General features: G+C 43.2%; 1 protein-coding gene and 2 non-coding genes across 4 annotated transcripts in view; all 3 read right to left on the minus strand.

Moving 5' to 3' along the window:
• The window catches only part of LOC136848624 (spindle assembly abnormal protein 6 homolog), a 56,046-nt gene that overhangs the window by 11,024 nt on the left and 23,446 nt on the right, over positions 1-21,576 (minus strand). For both annotated transcript variants that reach the window (XM_067121019.1, XM_067121020.1), the window contains 3 exons: positions 12,669-12,775; positions 11,265-11,408; positions 2,299-2,506 (listed from right to left, as the gene is read on the minus strand). In XM_067121019.1, coding sequence (XP_066977120.1) covers positions 2,299-2,506; positions 11,265-11,408; positions 12,669-12,775 — 459 coding nt within the window. The remainder of the gene's footprint in view (positions 1-2,298; positions 2,507-11,264; positions 11,409-12,668; positions 12,776-21,576) is intronic.
• LOC136848885 (5S ribosomal RNA) lies at positions 6,558-6,676 on the minus strand. The gene has a single exon (XR_010856173.1). It is a non-coding gene; the product is annotated as a 5S ribosomal RNA (ribosomal RNA).
• On the minus strand, positions 8,167-8,272 carry LOC136848876 (U6 spliceosomal RNA). Its single transcript, XR_010856166.1, has one exon. It is a non-coding gene; the product is annotated as a U6 spliceosomal RNA (small nuclear RNA).

A 21,576-nucleotide genomic window follows, 5' to 3' on the forward strand; every position in this document is an offset into this window, starting at 1 on the left:
TCATAACACAGCTTAAATCCATGAATGAGATCACAGTCACACCAACTTAGAAGATCTTGCAAGGAAAAGAGTTCAACTGTATATGCCCAGCTCACACTCCGCCAGCCCAGAGAGAAGGGTGCCGTCCTCAGCAAAACTTCTTCAATTTTGGTTGTGCTACTACACTTGCCAAGAGTATCACTGTTTTTCCCCTTACTGCACTTACTTATTTGCTTTACTTTGATTTGGTGTTCTCAGTGCTCAGATCATTTGTACTTTATCTGGTTTGTTACCTTTCAGTCAGTGGCATACTCACTAGTGTAAATACTTGCTGTTTTGGTTTTTACATAATCTCATCATTCATGAGATTCCATTAAATTAGATACATAATTTTTGCTTTGTTTTCTCTCATTTTTACTTAGTTTTGCCTAGTGTTAAGATATCTTGAACTTTTAATAGTGATTTGCTTACTTCCCCTTAACAATGCTAGTGTTTGGTAAATAATTTTGAACTCAACCATACCTCATCCTACTTGTCGAGGCTAGGGTAAGTCTTGTAGTTCATTTAAATTGTCTTTGGACAAGGACTGGCATTTGCAGTACCCTTTGCATATGGGACTACAATTTTCTCCTCAAAAGACCTGTCCAGTGTGAATGAGGTGGATCAGTGTTCTTCTATGCTTGGAGGTGACAGTATAAATGCCATGCACTTGGTACTGCAGTTGATTAGTCTTCTTATTATTTCTAATCTCATTGCACTGCAGCTACATCTGTCAAGTCTAGTCTCATCTGAAAAGGCTTCTATGTGTGATGCCTCCACCTTCTGTCATAAGTGTTCTGCATGAGAAAGATGTCCATCTCCAGTTTTGATGGACCCTGTCTTCTCACCTGAAGCTCCCACAGGTGCTTAACTTTCCTGATGGTCTCCCTGTCACCCCTGGGAACAATCTTCTGGTCTCCTTGTTGCCTGTTCCTTCCACTTCCACTTTTGTTCCTCCTGCTCTTTTCCCTTTCTCATGAATCCACTGACTGTTTCCCCCTTTGTTGGGAATGACTGTAGTTGTAAATTAAATTTAAACGACCAGGAGGCATCCAGGTCAGCCATCCTTTTCCAATGCATGACCTCATCCCCCATGATTATGGTACACATAGAGGAGTACCTGCCATCACGTTTCACTCACTTGGTGAGTCTACTTCATTGGGATTACGTCTTTCTAATCTAAATCCATTACTTATGAAAGATCCTGTGATTCTGACTGGTTAATTACTGTTCCATTCTTTTGCTATGAAGGATTGGATTTCTCACACCTCAGTCTGTTCCCCTCTTCCATGGCTCCTCTGCGTTATACTCCCTCCTAAATTTCAATTCAGGATTCTACATTATTCAGCTTGCAATAACTATGTCTTTCAACGGAACAAGTTTTTCTGTAAACTCATTTATCATAAACTTAGTGTCCTACCTTCCCAACATTTTTTGAGATGGAGGATAATTCACAAGAATGATACCTTACCTTCTAGTCATGAGCATTAGCTAAATCCAAACAGTAGGACTGTGTTTCTTGCAAGATCATTCACTTGGAGAAATTATATTTGTTTGCACAAAGTAAGTATTATGATCAATGGGTCTGAACTAAAACATGGTTTATTACAAAAACATATTTCTGTAATAGCTTTTTAATACTTTACAATGGTCTGTTTAAAAATGAGAGAAAAGGAAACTTTCATGTTTCACATGCTTTGACACATAACCTATGAGCAATACTAACAAAGGTAAGATACACCAGTTTTTGAGAAACAGGGAATGAAACTTTGACAATACTTAAATAGAAGTAGCACTGCTTTATTTCAGAAGATGACTCTCTTAGAAGTAGCATAGGGTTAGTCCTGAATTGCACCTTAAAATCTTAAGGGTCAATGTGTAAGCAAAATCAAATCATACACTAGAATACTGTAAATTCGTTTATAAACTCCTTCAGCACATTAAAAATTATCCACTTTAAAAGGATTTCCAAGTGTTCTTCACACACCCGTAATTAAACTGAAAAAACATCCCAACATAAGTCTGTTCACTATGGAAATGAAACTAAAGAGAAATGAGTCTAACAAGTGAGAACACAAACTCCCATACATGGGGGAGGACCTACCAAGATAATCACAGCTTTGTCAGTTTAAATATTAGGCACTCACCTGCACTACCAGGCAGAAAGTAAATAAGTGGTTTATTCTTTGTACCAGCATTCAAACTAACCAACCAGCCCATCTTGCAAATGCTTAAGTTCTTTGAATACATTAAAAGCTAAAGTTACTGAACTATACATACCATTTTCATTTGTTTTCAAAATTTTATCCTGCTCCTCCAGTTTCTCCATTGACTCACTAAGCTCTTTGTGAAGTTTCTCATTATCAACACCAAGTTTTGAAAACTTGGTAGTTATTTCATGCAACTGCTCATTTAATACTGATAATTGTGAGTCTTTCTCCCCAACTACTTTTTCTTGCTCTATTAAAGCTGCTTCTTGAACTGTATTCTGTAAAGTAAAAGATAACTATGATTTCAAAATCCATAACAATTTGAATGGAAAATGTAATAACCTTCATCATTAACATTTTCCTTTATGGGGTTACACATGCAATGAGTTACCAACACTACTGTCCTATGCACTTATTGCCTCAATTCCCACTAGTTTACGTCTTCTACTATGCAACTTTCCCATGATTTCAAAGGACTTCCTACATGGCTTTTTCCTGCTTCTTCCACATCTACTATTCAGCACAGGTGCACAAACCTGACACTCTACCTGGTAAATCTTGACATAGTCTCTTAGGCATGGTTGAGGTTAAATGGCAACAAGATAAATGATAATACAAAATTCCCATAATTACAAGCCATAAACTGCACATGCAAGTTGCAATATAAAAATACAGAAATAAACACTATGCTTTTGACTGCCGAAAGGGAGTCTCATCATTTAATGTACACACCAAACAAAGGTAGCAAAGAAACAAAACTATCTAGCAACAGATAAGTAAATTAATACATAAACTGACACAGATAATGCAAAAACTTGACACTTGCACTGCTTACATAACAAACTAAATGTAATTAAGAACTTGCCTTACAGACTTTCTTTAGTTACAAAACACATAATAAATTTCACTCAAAACTATAATGAACAGGTTAATTTACTAAATTAGGCAAAAAAAATCAGTAAATAAGAAATGCTTATCAACCTATGGACTACAAGTGATAGCTCAGACTCTCTATATTTGAAACATCTCAACAAGATTTTTCATCTCTTTGGAATAAGGAGTTATTCATTGAAAAATTGCAGTCCTATGAAAGAAAGCTATGTTTACTTCACAGGAAGCAAAGTATATGAGAATTTGTATTTTCTAAAGTAATACATTTGGAAGAAAAATTTTCAGATTAACAGCAGATTCCTTGGGTAATTTACTTTAAAAGAGAAAAATGGATGTTATTAGGAATGAATCACAAAAAGATGACAAATAGCATGGAAAAATATTGAAAATGTAGGTAGCTTGGAAAATGATATTTTAATGATAAAATAAAGTTTGTTCATACTTACCTGGCAGATATATATATAGCTGTATTCTCCGAAGTCCGACAGAATTTCAAAACTCGCGGCACACGCAGTGGCCGGGCAGGTGGTTAGTACCCATTCCCGCCGCTGGGAGGCGGGTATCAGGAACCATTCCCATTTTCTATTCAGATTTTCTAACGCCACTGACTCCTGAGGGGAGGAGGGAGGGCAATATGAATATATATATCTGCCAGGTAAGTATGAACAAACTTTATTTTATCATTAAAATATCATTTTGTTCATGAGACTTACCTGCCAGATATATATATAGCTGAATACCACCTTTGGAGGGGGGTAGAGACAGCCAAGAATTAGGGAAAAAACCAATTATTGGTAAAATTATTTTGGTTCCTTATCTGATAGCGTAGCTGACTGAGTGGTTACTGTCACTCTAGTCTGCTTCTGCTTTACTAGAGACCCCAGCGAGGTAGTGACCTATATAGCTGGCGACTTCTAGATGATCTGTCAACGGGGCGTGACCACAATGTGACTAGATCATAGACCATACAAGAGGACAAAAGAGCATTACTAACCACCTAACCAACACCTAAAGCGTTAGTTTGCAAAGGATTGGGAAGACTGCCTCCAGTTGTCGACCCAACAACCATAAAAACACAATTAAAAGGGGATAGGATCAGAGTTACCCCTGTCCCCAAGGTTGCTGAAGCAGCAATGTATGGTCCCAGCGAAAAGCAATTTTCGTATGCTACCTAAACATCTTGCCAAGAGTGTGAGGCAAACACCGAATTGACTTCGCCAAAATGTGGCACTAAGAATGTCACTGAGTACCATATTTTTCTTGAACGCCATGGAGGTAGCAACTGCCCTCACCTCGTGAGAGTTAACTCTCAACAACTTGAAGTTGGAGTCGTCACAACTAGAGTGTGCGTCCTTAATGACGCGTCCCTAATGAAGAATGCCAGTGCATTCTTCGACATAGGTTTAACTGGTTGCCTCACAGAACACCATAAAATATCCAAGGGACCACGAGTGTCCTGTGTTCTTTTAAGGTAGTACTTGAGAGCTCTAACTGGACATAGAACTCCCTCAGGTTCCTGTCCAATAAGGTCTGCTAAACCTTTAATTTCAAAGTGTCTAGGCCAAGGGTTAGAAGACCTATCATTCTTAGCCAAGAACTTAGGGCTTAAAGAATAGACAGCATTGTGTTCCTTGAAGCCCACATGACGGCCTCGAACTTCGCTCACTCTCTTCGCCGCCAGAGCCGCGAGGAATGCCGTTTTCGAGTAACATCCTTAAGAGATGCAGAGTGGAGAGGCTCAAAAGGACTAAACATCAAAAACTTGAGCACTACGTCCAAGTTCCAAGCAGGGGAATTAGCTGAGGAACCTTGGACGTCTTGAAAGAGAGCTCGTAAGATCGTGGAGGTCCTTATTGTCAGACAAATCTAATCCTCTGTGTCTGAATACAATCGAAAGCATGCTCCAATAACACTTGATAGTCGGAACTGCTATATCGAGTTTTCTCTTAAGTAAAGGAGAAAATCCGCAACCTGGCTCACAGTGATAGAGGAAGAGGAAAAGCCCTTCTTTCTACACCAACCTTTGAAGGTTGCTCACTTCGCTAGATATATCCTTTAGATGAAGAACTTCTGGCTCTAGCGATGGCCCGTGCCACCTGGCCAGAAAAACCCCTTCGCTCTGACCAAGTTTCGATAGTCTGAAAGCAGTCAGGTTCAGAGCGGGAGATTCAAAGATATCTCGTGAAGTGGGTATGTATGAGCAGGTCTGCTCTCATAGGAAGGGTCCTCGGGCGTCTACCAACCAGAAGAGAAAACTCCGAGAACCAGTGGTTCGAAGGCCAAAACGTGGGGATGAGAGTCATCCTCGTCCCTTGTGAGGCCGCGAACTTGCGTCGACTTCTCCCAGAATTTAGAACGGGGGAAAAGGCGTAAACATCTATTCCCGTCAATCCCAGGAAGAGCCACTATCGCAACTGCCCCAGGGTCGAGTACAGATGAGCTTTATAGAGGGAGCCTCGCTGTTCTTGAGGTCGTGAAAATATCCACAAGATGGCGACCCCAAAATTTCAAAAATCTTGGCAAACCTCCTGATGAAGGGTCCATTCCTTCGGCAGGAGTTGATGGCGCCAACAGAGCAGGTCTGCTCGAACATTTTCAACCCCTGCAACAAAACTTGTGAGAATCGAAATGTTGCGAGCATAGGCTCAAAGAATAATCCCTCTTGCAAGGCTGAACAGGGAACAAGTAGTATTGTCCGAGTTTGCTAGAACTACGATTGCAAACTTGGACCTCGAAGAATTGGAGAGCTAAAAGATAGCCGCCAAATCTTTGAAGTCGATGTGCCAGGACACCTGTTCCTCTCTCCGGGTTCCTAACACTTTCTCTCCCTCTAGTGTTGCCCCCCAACCTGTTGACGACCTGTCGGAAAAACAACACTAGGTTGGGGTTCAGAAGCTTGAGGGAGATCCCTTTCTGCAATTTCGTTGGATCGAGCCACCACCACAGATCCTCTTTATATAAGGAAGAATTCTCAATTCCTCTTTCAAGTCTTCCTTGCTTTGCCAGCTCTCCAACAAAAAGAACTGAAGAGGCCTGAGATGCAGACTCCCCAGAAAACAAACTTCTCCAGCGAGGAAATGGTCCCCAGCAGACTCATTCCTTCCTTCACCTAGCATGTTTCCTTTTCCAAGAAGGCCGAGACTTTTTCGTACATAGAAGTTGCCATTCTTGCGACGGAGACGCTATAAAAGCCGCTGAATACATCTGAATTCCCAGACACAATGGACAGTGAGGGGATCAGCTGCGACTTCTCCACAGACCAGAAGTCCCAGGGACTTCACGAGTTGCAGAGTCAACTGAAGGTCCTCCAGATACCTTCGCCGACGACGCTCGAATCAACCAGTCGTCCAAGTAGAGTGAGATCCTGACGTGCGACAGGTGCAACTGCATCGCAACGTTTTTCATGGGACGTGTAAACACCCTCGGAGCAAAATGTGACGCCAACAGCATCTGGTGTTCCCAGGCGGTCACCCATCCAAGTACTGACCAGACCCAACGTTGCTTAACTTCGCTGAACGGACGAGAAGCGGTGTTTTCAACGTGGTATGGCCGTTGTGCAGAGTCCAAAGCAGAGAGCCCTGAACTGGTACGTCTAGTCCCCCAAGACAACCTGAGATACTTCATCGAACGTGGATGAATTGGGGCGTGAAGATAAGTATCTTGGAGATCCAAAGATACCATCCAGTCCCCGGGATGAAGGGCTCCTAGTATTGACTGCGAGGTCTCCATCTTGAACTTTTCCTTCCGGACCAAGTTGTTCGACCTGTTGACGTCCAAGACGGGTCTCCAGCCTACTGAAAGTTTTGGGACTAGAAACAATCTGTAGTAAAATCCCGGGGAACACCGAGTCCAAGACCTGTTCCACTGCTCTCCGCTCGAACATCTGTTCGAGCAGGTCAAACAATTTTCTGTTTGACAGGAAGGCAGTTGGGAAACAAAAAAAACAAAGGCGGAGGAGACAGGAAGGGAATCAAGTAACCTCTCTCTAACAGTAGGAGGGACCAAACGTCTGCCCCTCACTCTTTCCAGGCTTGTGCAAAATGAAGCCTGGTTGCAAAGGGAGTCTGGAGATGAAAGGAGTCACTTGCTACCTCTCTTGGAAGTGACATTCCTTTGGGAAAAAACTCTCTCTCGTGGTGCGGGTCTCGTGTTGCTTCCCATGGAAGCCCCTTTGTTCGGCAAATATTTAGCTTTCGTTTACTTTTTATATCATAGAGATCGGTGCAATCGTTATGAAGGAGATGCAGTTTGAATGTCGATAACTTTAGTTTTGAGAAAAACGATATTTTTTGCTTCTCTGTGTATTTATTTGCTTGTTTTTATGACATAATGAAAAGCCAAAAAATAGACCTGCAAAGTAATATAACTTCGCTAAATGAAGCTAAATGAAGCGAGTGTCAAAACACGGCTCAGGTTGGGCAGCGCGACGTCTTACTTAGTCAAGCTCTGAGCTGCTACTGACTGACTGCCACTGACTGCCCTGCGGCATTCCTGTCTTTCGCTGATGCGTACTAGGTCCACAGGTTGCCATAGATCGCATTAGATATTATTATTTCATAGCTAAAAGGAAATTACCACCGATATACTGACAATATCATTACATTATACGAAAAATGTAATTTGACTATGATAGGGTTACTGTTTTGTTTATAACTCCTAACTGTGGCGAACTTTTAAATAAAACTTTCTGAGAAGATAGTCAGGATATGTATGATGCCATATATAAAATATCCCAGAAAATTTGATTTCCGATTTTTTTCATCAAACGCTCCCCTTAAGACAAAGACAACTGCGAAGGTGGAGAGAGAGGAGCCGAAGGTTGAAAAGTCTCAGAAACAGATCCTTAAGAAAAAAAGCCAGAGTCTGATAATCAGAGGAAGAAGAAGACGAAAGAAGTTTCTCTTCATACAAAGGCTGTGACGAAAGAGGATGTTCTTCCGCAGCTGGCGGGTCTTGAGTGAGTGGTGAAAGTAGTTCCGATTCGCCGATCGTGGCGGGAACTCCCGACGAACGAAGAAGTCGTCAACTAGAGTGCGATAGTAAACATAAAAATGTGGAACGCTTCACGATTAGCGTGTCATCCTTGCGCAGGGGCCATGCTAATCTTCTCTGTATCGTTCAATTTTTAGTATATGTACTGCCGAAGCAAGTACTGGCTAAATTAAGAAGGACATCAGATGTTGAAGCGGGTAGTTGTGCGACATGATGAACAACTGGAGCGGCGTCAACACAAGACTTGAAGCTATCGGGCGAAGCGGCGCGGAGCGCGTCATGGCGTGACGCGCGAGAGGCTCCGTGGCAAGTACTAGAAGAGAGTCACAGCGTGGCGCGCGGCGTCATGGTTAAGCGCGCGCCGGCGCCAAGGTGAGGCGCGTGAAGCGTGAGAAGCGCCACGAAGAGCAAGACGCGCTCCTGGCGCGAGACAAGAGAAAAGTCCAACACCTCAAATCGGGAAGACGAATAGGAAGCCACTAAACACTCTCTCTAGACGACAGACGAGAAGCCCCAAAACATCTAGTAGACAAGGAAGACGAAGCAGGAGACGAAGGTGAAAGTCTGTACCTCTTACAGGCAGATTCGAATCTTGAAAGGTTCATGAGAGCATCCAGCTGTTGTTGCAAACCCAACAAAATCTTACGCGTTGGAGAAGCAACTCTCTCGGGAGAAGGGCTGAACCTGAGAGAAGGAAAGGGGCGAGAGACGTATACTTCCTTCCACAGGGAAGAAGCTCTAGCCCTTGCCTTAGCGCGACAGGGGGTCGAGTAGCGTCATCATTCGAAAAACACTTTATTCTCTTCTGCAGAGGAATATCCACGCAACTTTCGGGAAGAGTACAAACGTCTAGAGGAAGAGGGCGTGAAGCGTCCTCTCCTCTAAGCTTCTCTTAAGAGGGCGAGAGTCCAACCGAGAGCTCCAACCCGAGGCGGGGAGGACGTGTCGGAGGACGAGAAGCAATCCTTCAGGATGCGTGCCTGAGCACGATCCCTGGCAGCCTGGGTAGCGTCATCAGGACCTGCCGAAGGGACACCAGATCGGTGGGAAGCCCCGTAACCCTCATGCGGCTTTCGACATGCCCCTCCCTGGTCCTGGGAGTTCGACAGAGGTCCAGGCCTAGAGGCATTATAGGGCCGATCTGACGCCCCCTCCACAACACTAGGGCACTAGCACTAACACTATGCGTTTGAATTGCATTCACTTTAGTTTCAAGAGCACGCATTGACTCCACACGAGAGCCAGGGAATTACCTTCTGCAGCAACAAACTACAGGGTTAGTACTAAAATTTACTACAGGGTTACTAGTAGAAGAAAACCTGACTGTCCATCTAAGGATGCACTCTAGAGGAAGATTTCCTCAGCCTATCACGCTCCAATTTAAGCATATAGGCTTCATATTTCTTCCACTCACCCTCAGACAATCCCACACATTCATTACCGATTATCATAGAGCATTGAACACCCTTACATATCATACATAAAGTGTGAGGAACTATCAAAGTCTTCGATAGCCTCACCTTACATTCACCAAGCTACAGACTCAATAGCTAGAGGTAAGACATCTTAATTATAAGAAAAGTCAAAAGCAAAATCAAAAACGGTCCACAAAGAGCGTATGCCAAGTCACAGATCCAGTCGAATACCGAAAAACAACCAAAATACTTAAGTGACAACAAATTTCGAAATCCAAATGGCGGAGGAACTGACAACAGGTGTTGACAGTCGGCGACAGAGAAAATCTGAATAGAAAATGGGAATGGTTCCTGATACCCGCCTCCCAGCGGCGGGAATGGGTACTAACCACCTGCCCGGCCACTGCGTGTGCCGCGAGTTTTGAAATTCTGTCGGACTTCGGAGAATACAGCTATATATATATCTGGCAGGTAAGTCTCATGAACAAATGATCTTTTGTTGAAGTTGTCTAGTAAGATATATGAGGTGTGATCATAAAGTATCTGGACTGTTGCCATAGTAAAGGAGCTAAAATACACGGAATGAGGCGACTTGGCACAGACTGACCTTGACCCCCACTGTGCATGCACACTAAGTTTTTAGTGTCCTAGCTCACTTTCGCTCTTTACAGCAATGCTTGGAAGGAACATGTGTAGAGTTAGTGTGTGGTTGTCGCATTGACTATGATGCATGAAATTTGCAAAAAGCTTGGCGATACCTGTGCACAGACGTATGTAGTTGCAAAAAGTGTATGGAGACAAGTGTATGAGCCACACATGAGTGTACGAGTGGTTCAGACGTTTTCAAGTTGGCCGAGAAAATGTTGATGGTGACTAACGTTCTGGGAGACCCGCAACCAGCAGAACTGAAAAAAACATCATTTTCTTCGACTACAAAGGAACTGTTCATTGTGAGCGTACTCCACCTGGTCAGACAGTACACAAGGAGTACTACTGTAACGTGTTGAGGCATTTACAGGATGCTATTTGTCAGAAAAGGCCACAATTGCATGCATCTGGTGAGCAGAAACTGCACCATGACAACAAACCTGCCCATTCAGCGCAGCTTGTGCAGCAGTTTTTGGCCAAGCACAACATCCCCCTGGTCCGGCAGCCACAGTATTCCCCAGATCTTGCCCCTTGCGACTTTCTCCTCTTTCCAAAAATCAAATCCCATTTGAAAGGAAGATTTTAGGATGTCGAGGAGATCCAAGGAATGTGATGAGGCAGCTGCTGATTATTTCAGACAATAAGTTCCTAGAATGCTTCCATCAATGGAAACAGCGCTGGATAAAGTGTGTGACTTCCGAAGGGGACTTCTTCGAAGGAAATTAAATGCTAAAATGATACATGTTGTAGTTTTCTTTTTATAGCACCAGTTCTGATACTTTATGATTACAACTCGATGACGGTGTTAGCCTTGTAACCTTCAACTAATGGTTCACAGATTCCAATGTACAGTACATACAGCCACCTCTTATTTAGTTACCTCAACTATCATTAATACTTCAGACCTGGTGTAACTAGGGATATCCTGACCATAATTTGGGCACAATATGATTGATGGGTTTGGTATGAACAATGAAATTTTCATTCCAACAGTTTTAATTTTACCAGATCAGCAATAAATTGCCATGACCGTGACGTAATGTGATGAAAATTTACTTTCATGTGTTTATCTCCTAATCTTTTAACTTACTCTCATGTGTTCATCTCTTAATCGTTTCTGAAGTTTTTTTATTACGTCCAAACTCTTTTGTAGCTCTGCATAAATCATCTGGATAGAATTTTCCCTCTTGGCCACTTTTTGTTTCCTTTCTTCCAAGGTTTCTTCTAAAGTTAGCTGAAAAGTAGGAATATTAAAAGCAACATGACTCATGAAAAATGGATGCTAAAGGAATTTAAGTATTAAAAAAGATATCATTCTTACCCATTTTGAAGCGTTTAGAATTTGAGTAGATCAAGAAAAGTCTGTGAAAAGTAATGAGTTTGTACTGAAAAATTGTTTTAGTGTACAGTATATTTACATATTCTTCTGCATTTGGGATAAGAAGGTTTGATGTACGCTGATGGAAGGATAGGTTACATCTTGATATATAACCTTATTTTCTACATAGGAAATGCAGTTTGGCATATGAGATTCCCTTTTGTGATGGGTCATGATGGCATGCAACCCAGTACTAAACACTGGGCCAACTGCACACCCCATAACAAAACCATAGTAAATATACATATTTTCATAAAACATCAAAGAAAATGCAGGTGATTTTGAAAAGTTGTGACTAAGAAATGCCAAGATTCAAGGCTAAAGGGCAGTAGAAGATCACAACATGAAGAAGCAAAGAAAAGATGTGGTGCCAACAGATGGAAAATGAGCTGAGCTCTCAAAGATTGACATGTTTTGGACGTGTCATGGTAAATCTGACATAAAGCTGTTAATGATGGCATAAGACAAAAAACCAAAAACCTGCTACCAACATCAATGTACAGATTACCACTGACAATGACAATGAAAGAGAACAATGGAAAGAGAAAAAATACGACAATTTAAATGTCCAACAAATGTCTATGTCTTCTACCTATGTCTGTAATATCATCAATGTAAAAAAGCCAAACGGCAATCGATAAAGATGAAAATGAATTAAAAAATACAGCAGTTGAAATTTACTACAAGCCTATGTCTCTAACCAGACTAAGCTTGAAATCATGAGTTGCATCTAGTGGAATGATTCATGAGTACAGAACTTGTGATTCAGTAATGGATTCCTCTACTAGTGATAAAACTTTAAGAAACCAGTAGATCAATTCTACCTGTGGACATCTGAATTTAAAAATGTTTAAATATGCAAAATCATGAAATACTTTTAAAGCAGATTCTAAGATGAAAGTCAATTATTCTATATGGATACAAAGGCACTAATTATTTTTTCCCTAGTCTGTATTAGCACTTTTATTCAAAGTTCAACTCAGGCAACATTTTTCTTTCCAAAGCTAACTCATTTATTTTCACTAAATGAATTATATGCATCTTAACATTTTGATATACAGTACATTTGAGAAACTAACAAATCTTTCCAGAGATAAAAAATTATACATTACTAACCTTCTGTTGCTGCAAGGCTTCCAGTAACTGCTGTGTATGTGTAAGACTGGTTTCTTTACTCAATAAGTCAGCTTCAAGATGGGCTACCCTGGTTTCCAAATCTCTCGCTGTAAATAAATTATCAGAATTCATAGTAATAGTATTGAAGCCCAGATACAATCACCATAGGATTGATAGTTATGGTGAAAAGCTGACTTTACAAGATCATGAAACAAAAAGAACAATGAATGTACATTTCACGTTATTTTTTAATTTACAAATCTGTGATATGAATGAATTACTTATGGTTGATAATAATACAGGTCTTACTGGTCATAAAATTCCCCTAGAAAAATGCAAACTGTCAGGGAACCAACTTATATTAATTATCGCCATCATAAACATTTTTATATTAGCGTTCTCCTTTGCTGAATGTGTATAAATTGATATCTCTCCACTCTGCTCTATTTTGTGTTCTTTCTGCCTCACCCCCATCAGGTCTAGGTCTTCATCTATTCCCTTTCTCCATGATTTCCTGGGTATCCTTACAGGTTTTTGTCCTACTGCTTCTTAATCTACTCTTTTTCAACCAAATGTTCCTCATCCTCCTTGTCTCTGTCACATACAGTACTTAGCCTGATCAAACTAGTCAAATGTGATGTGACCTCTACTCAAGAAACTCAGATAAAGGCTAACATTTCAAGTGAGAGGTATACGCAGGATCATTCTGTCCTTTCAAATTCTGTTTATAGTTTTGCTTTCTTTTCACGTATCCTCCTCAGTCTTTACTAACATAAATTACTTATACATTTTGCTCTATAAAAAAGAAAAATGTAAGCAAGTCAGCGTAGTATGCTCACAGCATCAAAATTAATAAAACCAAAACACAATTTTCAGGAAGAAATTTCAAATTTTAAAACTAATTTCTAGGCATACAAATCAGAGCCTTTTATGTTGGGCTATTCCTCAGCAAGAGCTGAAAACTGTCATGAAGCTTGGTAACACAGTGGTTCAACAGTAGAAGGCAAGTAAGGGGGTAGAGTTCCCAAATACTGCTGTAAGACAGCACCTTTTCCTTCTGCATCAGGAACCATGTGGGGTGGTTGAGCTGTGGGTTTTTATAAATAGGAAAAATACCAATAACTTTTACAATGGGATATCTAACTTTCATAAACTGATAGGTTCAGATGATAGCTTACAACCTGGCACACCCCCTGTTAGAAGGGAGAGCAAAGGGAGACATGCCTCATGAACTGAAGCTCTAAAATAGGATACTCGATTGCAGTCTACAGCATCATGGCCTGCCAGCATGTACTCAGCCTGACTGCTGCTTTGAAAAGGCAGAAGAAGAGATAGAGAGAGGCCAGTCACTCAACCATTCAAATTCCAGCCTCCTAACCTCAGAGTGCTAAAACTGTTGAGCAAACACCATAATCCTATGGAGAGAGTCAAACAAGTTGTGGGTGATGCCTCTACAAGAAAATGATGCGAAGCTAGTCTGAGGTCATCAAAAACCTGCCCTCATTACCTGTGAAAATGATATTTTTATGATAAAATAAAGTTTTGTACATACTTACCCGGCAGATATATACTTAGCTATAGTCTCCGACGTTCCCGACAGAATTTCAAAACTCGCGGCACACGCACAGGTAGGTCAGGTGATCAACCATACCCGCCGCTGGGTGGCGGGAATAGGAACCATTCCCGTTTTCTAATCAGATTTTCTCTTCACCTGTCTCCTGAGGGGGAGGCTGGGCGGGCCATCAATCGTATATATCTGCCGGGTAAGTATGTACAAAACTTTATTTTATCATAAAAATATCATTTTTGTACATGCAACTTACCCGTCAGATATATACTTAGCTGAATGGCACCCTTGGAGGAGGGTAAGAGACAGAAAATAACTAAAAACGGGAAACAACATATGTTGTAGGATAAACAAAAACCATGGTTCTTACCTGATTGGGCAGAAGACTTCATGGATACTGTCTATGAGTCTGCTTGCCTCAGGAGCTTCAGCGAGGATGTGACCTGTGACTGACAGCCCTTCTGGATCGTGCCAATGGGGATGACCCACTAACATGGCGAGCCTATAGCGGATCGTGTCAAAGGGGCTGACCCACTTACATGACCGAGCCTACACCTGAATCGTATCAATGGGGCTATCCTCTTACATGACAGAGCTAGGTGTCCATACAAATTACAAGGAACATGACAACCAATCCCGACCACCTGACCAATCCTAACCTTGTTAGTGATAAGAATTGAAAGGGGAAGCATAATTCCATCACCCTCTTTCAACCAACCATAAAAACACACACCACCAAGCTTAAAAACAACTAAATTAACTAAACTAAATAGGATTGGATTCAGCTCCTGTCCCAGCACCGAATCCGCAGATACGTACGCTCCTAGAGAGAAGCACTTATCATACGTTACTCTAATATCTCGTAAGTAATGAGATGCGAACGTTGAATTACACCTCCAATAGGTTGCCTCTAAAATAGACTGGAGAGACAACGTCTTGTGAAAAGCCAAGGAAGTAGCAATGGCTCTCACTTCGTGTGCTTTCACTCTAAGGAGCTTAAAGTGCTCATCCTCACATGAGATATGCGCTTCCTTGATGACGTCCTTAATAAAAAATGACAGCGCATTCTTTGAGATCGCTCGTGAAGGATTCCTGACAGAGCACCAAAGACTTTCAACCGATCCTCCCAGAGATTTCTTCTTTTCTAAGTAGAATTTAAGGCTCCTGACAGGGCATAGAGTCCTCTCCAACTCATGTCCCGTCACAGAAGAAAGACCTTTTAATTCAAAGGTTCTTGGCCAAGGTTTAGAAGGATTCTCATTCTTCGCTAGAAATAATGGTTTAAAGGAGCATATAGCCGAACCTCCCTTAAAACCAACTTTGCCGTCTAAGGCTTGTATTTCACTTATTCTCTTAGCTGAGGCAAGGGCAAAGAGGAAAAGTGACTTCCTGGTGAGGTCCCTGAAGGAAGCTTGATGAGGAGGTTCGAATTTTTTAGACATTAAAATTTCAAAACTATGTCTAGATTCCAACTGGGAGGTTTCAAGTCCTGAATTTTGACGTTTCAAAAGACCTTATAAGGTCATGAAGGTCTCTGTTTTCCGAGATATTCAGATCTCTGTGTCTGAAAACCGAAGATAACATACTCCTGTATCCCTTAATTGTGGATACAGCGAGGTTGCAATGTTCCCTCAGGAAGATAAAGAAATCAGCAATGTTTGTCACAGAGGTACTGGAAGAGGATATCTTATTGGTCCTGCACCATCTTCTAAAGACTTCCCACTTCGACTGGTAGACGCTTGAAGGGTTGAGGATCTTCTGGCTCTTGCAATAGCCTTCGCAGCTTTGTGCGAAAAACCCTTCGCTCTGACCAGACCTTCGATAGTCTGAAGGCAGTTAGACTGAGAGCGGGAGATTCTTGTGGAATCTGTTGAAGTGGGGCTGTTTGAGAAGATCGTTCCTGTGTGGAAGCGATCTTGGAAAATCTACTATCCATTCCAGTACCTCTGTGAACCAGTCTTGAGCTGGCCAAAACGGAGCTACCAGTGTCAGTCTCGCGCCTTCCGATGATGCAAACTTTCTCACCACTTCTCCTAGGATCTTGAATGGGGAAAGGCATATCCGTCTAATCCTGTCCAATCTAGGAGAAGACTGTCTCTATTGCAACTGCTCTCGGGTCCGATATCGGAGAGCAGTAGTTTTCTAGCCTTGCATTCCAGTGGGTTGCAAAAGGTCGATATTCGGCCTTCCCCACAGGTTCCACAGTCTTTCGCAGACTTCTGAATGGAGAGTCCACTCTGTGGGAAGGACCTGATCCTTCCTGCTGAGAAGGTCGGCCCTCACATTCCTCTCTCCCCTGTACAAATCTGGTGAGGAGTCTGATCCTCCTCTCTCCTGAGCCCATAACAGCAACGTTTTTGCCGTTTCGTAAAGGGAGAAGGAGTGTGTTCCTCCTGTTTCCTTATATAAGCCAGGGCAGTCGTGTTGTCTGAGTTCACTTGGACTACTTGTCCTGCGACAAGGAACTCGAACTTGATGAGAGCCAAATGAATTGCTGATAGCTCTTTCTTGTTGATGTGCCAGTTCACCTGGTCTCCTCCCAGGTGCCTGACACTTCTCTCGACCCTAGTGTTGCCCCCATCCCGACTCCGAGGCGTCTGAGAACAACACTAGGGTAGGGCTCGGTAACTGAAGAGACAGTCCTTGGCATAATTTTCGAGGGTCTAACCACCAGTTGAGATCCTCTTTTATCTTGTCCGAAATTTGGAACAAAGTTGCTAAGTCCTGAGACTTCTGGTCCCAACTCTCCTTTAGGAAAAACTGAAGAGGTCTCAGATGAAGTTTTCCTAAGGAGACGAACTGTTCCAGCGAGGAAATGGTCCCCAGCAAACTCATCCACTCCCTCGCTGAACAATGTTTTCTCCTTAGAAAAACTGTCACCTTTTCTATGCAGCGATCTATTCTCTCTTGGGATGGAAAGGCTAGAAAAACCCGAGAATCCATCAGAATCCCCAGGTAAACAATGCTCTGCTGCGGAACAACCTGGGATTTCTGTAGGTTTACTAATAGTCCAAGGGACTTCGTCATATTTAGGGTGATCGACAAGTACTCCAGACAACTGTCCTTTGATTGAGCTCGAATCAGCCAATCGTCGAGATACATTGATATCCTCACTCCCTCTAAGTGAAGCCAGCGTGCCACGTTCCTTAAGATGCCCGTGAACACTTGTGGGGCCGTCGAAAGACCGAAGCACAGGGACCTGAATTGAAAAACTTTTCCCCGAATCACGAACCTCAGGAACTTTCTTGACGAGGGATGAATGGGAATGTGGAAGTAAGCGTCCTGCAGGTCCAGGGAGACCATCCAATCCCCTGGACGAAGAGCTGCAAGAACCGAGGAGGTAGTCTCCATTTTGAATTTCGTCTTGATTATGAAGAAATTCAGGGCGCTTACATCCAGAACCGGTCTCCAACCCCGAGGATTTCGGGACCAGAAAAGACGGTTGTAAAACCCGGGGAATGGAGGTCTTGAACCGGTTCTATTGCTTCCTTTTCTAACATTTGTTCCACCGCTAGAAAAAGAGCCTGGTTCTTGATGGGATCCCTGTAGCTGGCGGATAACTCCCTGGGAGTTGAGGTTAAAGGAGGACTTTCCTGAAGGGGATAAGGTAGCCTCTTCTTAAAATGGAGAGGGGACCAGTCGTCCGCCCCTCTCTGTGCCCAGACCTCGGCGAATTGTAGCAGTCTGGCACCCACTGTCGTCTGGAGTACTCGTTCTTCATTTGGTCCTTCTGATAGAACGAGAGGAAGACCTTCCTCTCCTCTCTGGTCTTTTGCTCCTGAAGGAGGGTCTGGACGAAGGACCACCTCGAAAAGGGCTCCTGAAAGGGAGCCTTCTCCTTCTTAGCGAAAGGGACGGCAGGTCTGACCCTCTTCGAAGACTGGGCCAAAGGTCTTGTGTCGCCTTTTCAGATAAAGAGCGAGAAATCTCCTTCACCAAGTTTTGAGGAAAAAGGTGAGGAGAAAAAGGAGCAAACAGAAGGGAGGATCTCTGAAGAGGAGACACAGACTTCGTGAGGAAAGAGCTGAATACTGATCTCTTCTTCAGAATAGCAGCTCCGAATAAGGCAGCGACTTCCATGGAACCGTCCCTCACTGCTTTGTCCAAGCAAGACAAAACACTCACTGAAGTCATCCAAACACAGGAATTCGGGATCCCGAGTCCTGTTGGCCAAAGCTCCAAGAGACCAATCCATAAAGTTGAAGACCTCCACAACTCTAAAAAAAGACCCTTGAGGAGATGATCCATTTCACTCATTCCCAAGTCGCCTTCATGAAGCAAGGGAAAGTCTCCTGGAGGAGTCAACTAGATTAGAGAAATCTCCAGCAGATGTGGGGAGCCCCAACCCCATAGGCTCCTTGGTCTCATACCACATTCCTGATTTTCCCAGAAGTTTCAAAGGAGGGAAAGAGAAAACCGTCTTACTTGCATCCTTCTTAGACTGCATCCACTCCCCTACTCCTTTAAAGGCCTTCCTCATCGAAATCGTAGGGCGCATCTTGACAAACGAAGAGGGTCTAGTTGACTTGGTGCTGTCCCACAAAGATCCCGGAGAAGGAGGGGCAGCATGACAAAGAGAATCTCCAAACTCCTGAATTAAAACCGAAGCCAACCGTTTGTAATCCGAAACTCCAGCGTCTTTAGGAGAATCCTCTTCTGAAACTTCCTCCAAAGCAGCAGGCGGAGAGGAAGGCTTAAGAGAAGAAGAGCGCCTATCAGGAGAAGCGAGCCTGGAAGGAGAAGCACTCCTGTCCAACGAAGAGCGCCTACCAGGAGAATGGCGCCTACCAGGAGAATGGCGCCTGACCCCGGACGGGCGCCTGTCAGGAGAGGGGGTCCTGTCCACTGATGAGAGCCTTCCAGGAGAGGAGGCCCTAAAACGAGGGCGCTTGGTAGGAGAGCGGCGCCTGCCGGAAGGAGGGAGCTTGGAAGACGACGAGCGCCTGCCCAAAGGAGAAGTACAGTGAGGCGAAATGCGCCTGGAAGGAGAGGCGCTTCTCTCCGATGACGAGCGCCTGGAAGAAGTGCGCCTGCTGGGAGACTGGCGCCTGTTCGGCGAAGAGCGTCTACGAGACGAAGAAAACTTGCTGGACGAAGGAAGCTTGGCAGGAGAAGAGCGACGAGTTGAAGACGAGAGCTTCCTGGAACTCTTGACAGGAAGAAAGTCATCCTTCCTACGAGAAGAGGAGTCCTTAGCAAGAGATCCAACAAGCGCCGATAACTGCTCCTGGAGGCCGATCAAAATCTTCTTCGTCGAATCCTTCACCCCTGATGGAGAGGAGGAGGGGGATCTACGAGCTCTCTTCCTGACAATAGGAGAATCCTCCGGGAAGCGCTCAGGGCTCGAGTCCAAACGCTCTACTCTAGGAGCCTTCCAAGATCTCTTCAAAGGGCGCGACTCCTCAGCCGAACTCCAACCACGTCTCGGAGAAGACGCGTCAGACGACGAGAAACACTTTTTCAGGATGCCTTTTCTATGGCGATCCAAGGCAGCCTGGGACGCAACAACAGGATCTGCCGAAGGGACGCCTGATCGTTGGGGATGCTCTACATCCTCCCTGCGGCTTTCGACATTCCTCCTCCACTGGTCCTGGGAGTTTGGAAGAGGTCTAGGCCTAGGAGCAATGCGGAGCCGATCAGACGCCCCCTCCACAACACTGGGGACACTACACATATCACTGTCACTCTTACCTTCCTTCATCACATAGCAGTTGCGATTTCACACTGAAGAAGTTCCGCTTTCATCGCAGCCATTTCAGAGGACGAATCCACAGGTTCGATGAAGGGAGAAGGGGCTGAAACCAAAGGATTAGGAGAGTCTACTGGGTTAATTTCAAAATCATGCTCAGCAGAGCGAGACCTACTCGAGCTTCTGGAGGAAGCCTTCCTAACTCTATCCTTTTCAAGCTTCTTCAGATAAGAAGACAAAACCTTCCATTCCTGATCAGACAATTTCTCACACTCCTTGCACCTATTGTCCGAAGAACAATCATTCCCCCTACACCTCATACATACAGTGTGAGGGTCTACCGAAGCTTTCGGCAACCTCACCTTACATTCTTGCCTAGCACACACACGGAACACAGGCGAAACATTAACGTCAGACATCTTAAAGAACAATTCAAAAGCAAATCCAAAAAACAGTCCACAATAGCGTATGCCAAACCAAAGATCCAATACGTCACCAAAATCAGGCCAAAAAGATCCTCAGCAAGCGAGAAAACGAAAATCAAAGCAGGAGGAACCAACAACAGATGTTGCCGGAACCAGCGACAGAGAAAATCTGATTAGAAAACGGGAATGGTTCCTATTCCCGCCACCCAGCGGCGGGTATGGTTGATCACCTGACCTACCTGTGCGTGTGCCGCGAGTTTTGAAATTCTGTCGGGAACGTCGGAGACTATAGCTAAGTATATATCTGACGGGTAAGTTGCATGTACAAAACCAAAAATTTCTCTAAAGGGCTAGGAACAGAACAACATCCTGACTTCAACGCAGAAAACATATTTAGAACTATACAAAATCACGACGTATAAAGTTTTACTATACACACACAGGAAGAAAAGAAACAAGAAATTGTGATTAATTGGTAAGTTAATAAATCATTTAGCAAATAAAAATAAAATAATGAAACATTCACTGCAGTGTTCCTTTTCTTACGTTGTAATACAAGTAACTGGTAAACAGGGTTGGGACCTTGGCAAATAGAAGGCAATGAGGGAAGTAAATTAAAATAAGCAGCTGAAATGGGGATTTTCTTTGGTGGCCAATGTTCTCATATAGAGTAACTGCCATTTTTTGTTTTTATGCCTTATGACCATTGAGTTACAACGGTAAACTAATGAATTTTGTTCTAGTGCTACACAGATTGCAATGTTTTCAGGTGGTCTGTCATGCAGAGAATGAGGAACAAAGGCCAGGTTGAGGGTGGGGCAGAAGTGCTAGAATAAACGAACCTTAACATACAGTACATGTAAGGACGGCTAAGCACTTCTCATACGGTTGCTACACATGTCTATGAAATAGATGAGACACTGCAGAAGTTTTAAATATGTCTGAAATCAGCAATAAGATAAATCTGGCAGTGAACATTGTTTAGTTTTTTACTCTGAAGCCACCTCACATTGGAAGAAACTGCTGGCTAAAAAAATACTTACAAGATGAAAATAAAAAAATAACAATCATCTAGGAGTAAATATTTCTAAGGACTACCAGTTGTGAATGCCACTGTGCTCTATGTCCTTAAAGGAAGAGTGAAAATAAATGAGTATTAAACGACTGAGGTTCCAAAGTTCCAGCACTTTTAAATGAACGTAAATTTTAGTGAAGGACAACTGTGCA

Source organism: Macrobrachium rosenbergii, chromosome 19 (genome assembly GCF_040412425.1).
Source record: "Macrobrachium rosenbergii isolate ZJJX-2024 chromosome 19, ASM4041242v1, whole genome shotgun sequence".
NCBI lineage: Eukaryota > Metazoa > Arthropoda > Malacostraca > Decapoda > Palaemonidae > Macrobrachium > Macrobrachium rosenbergii.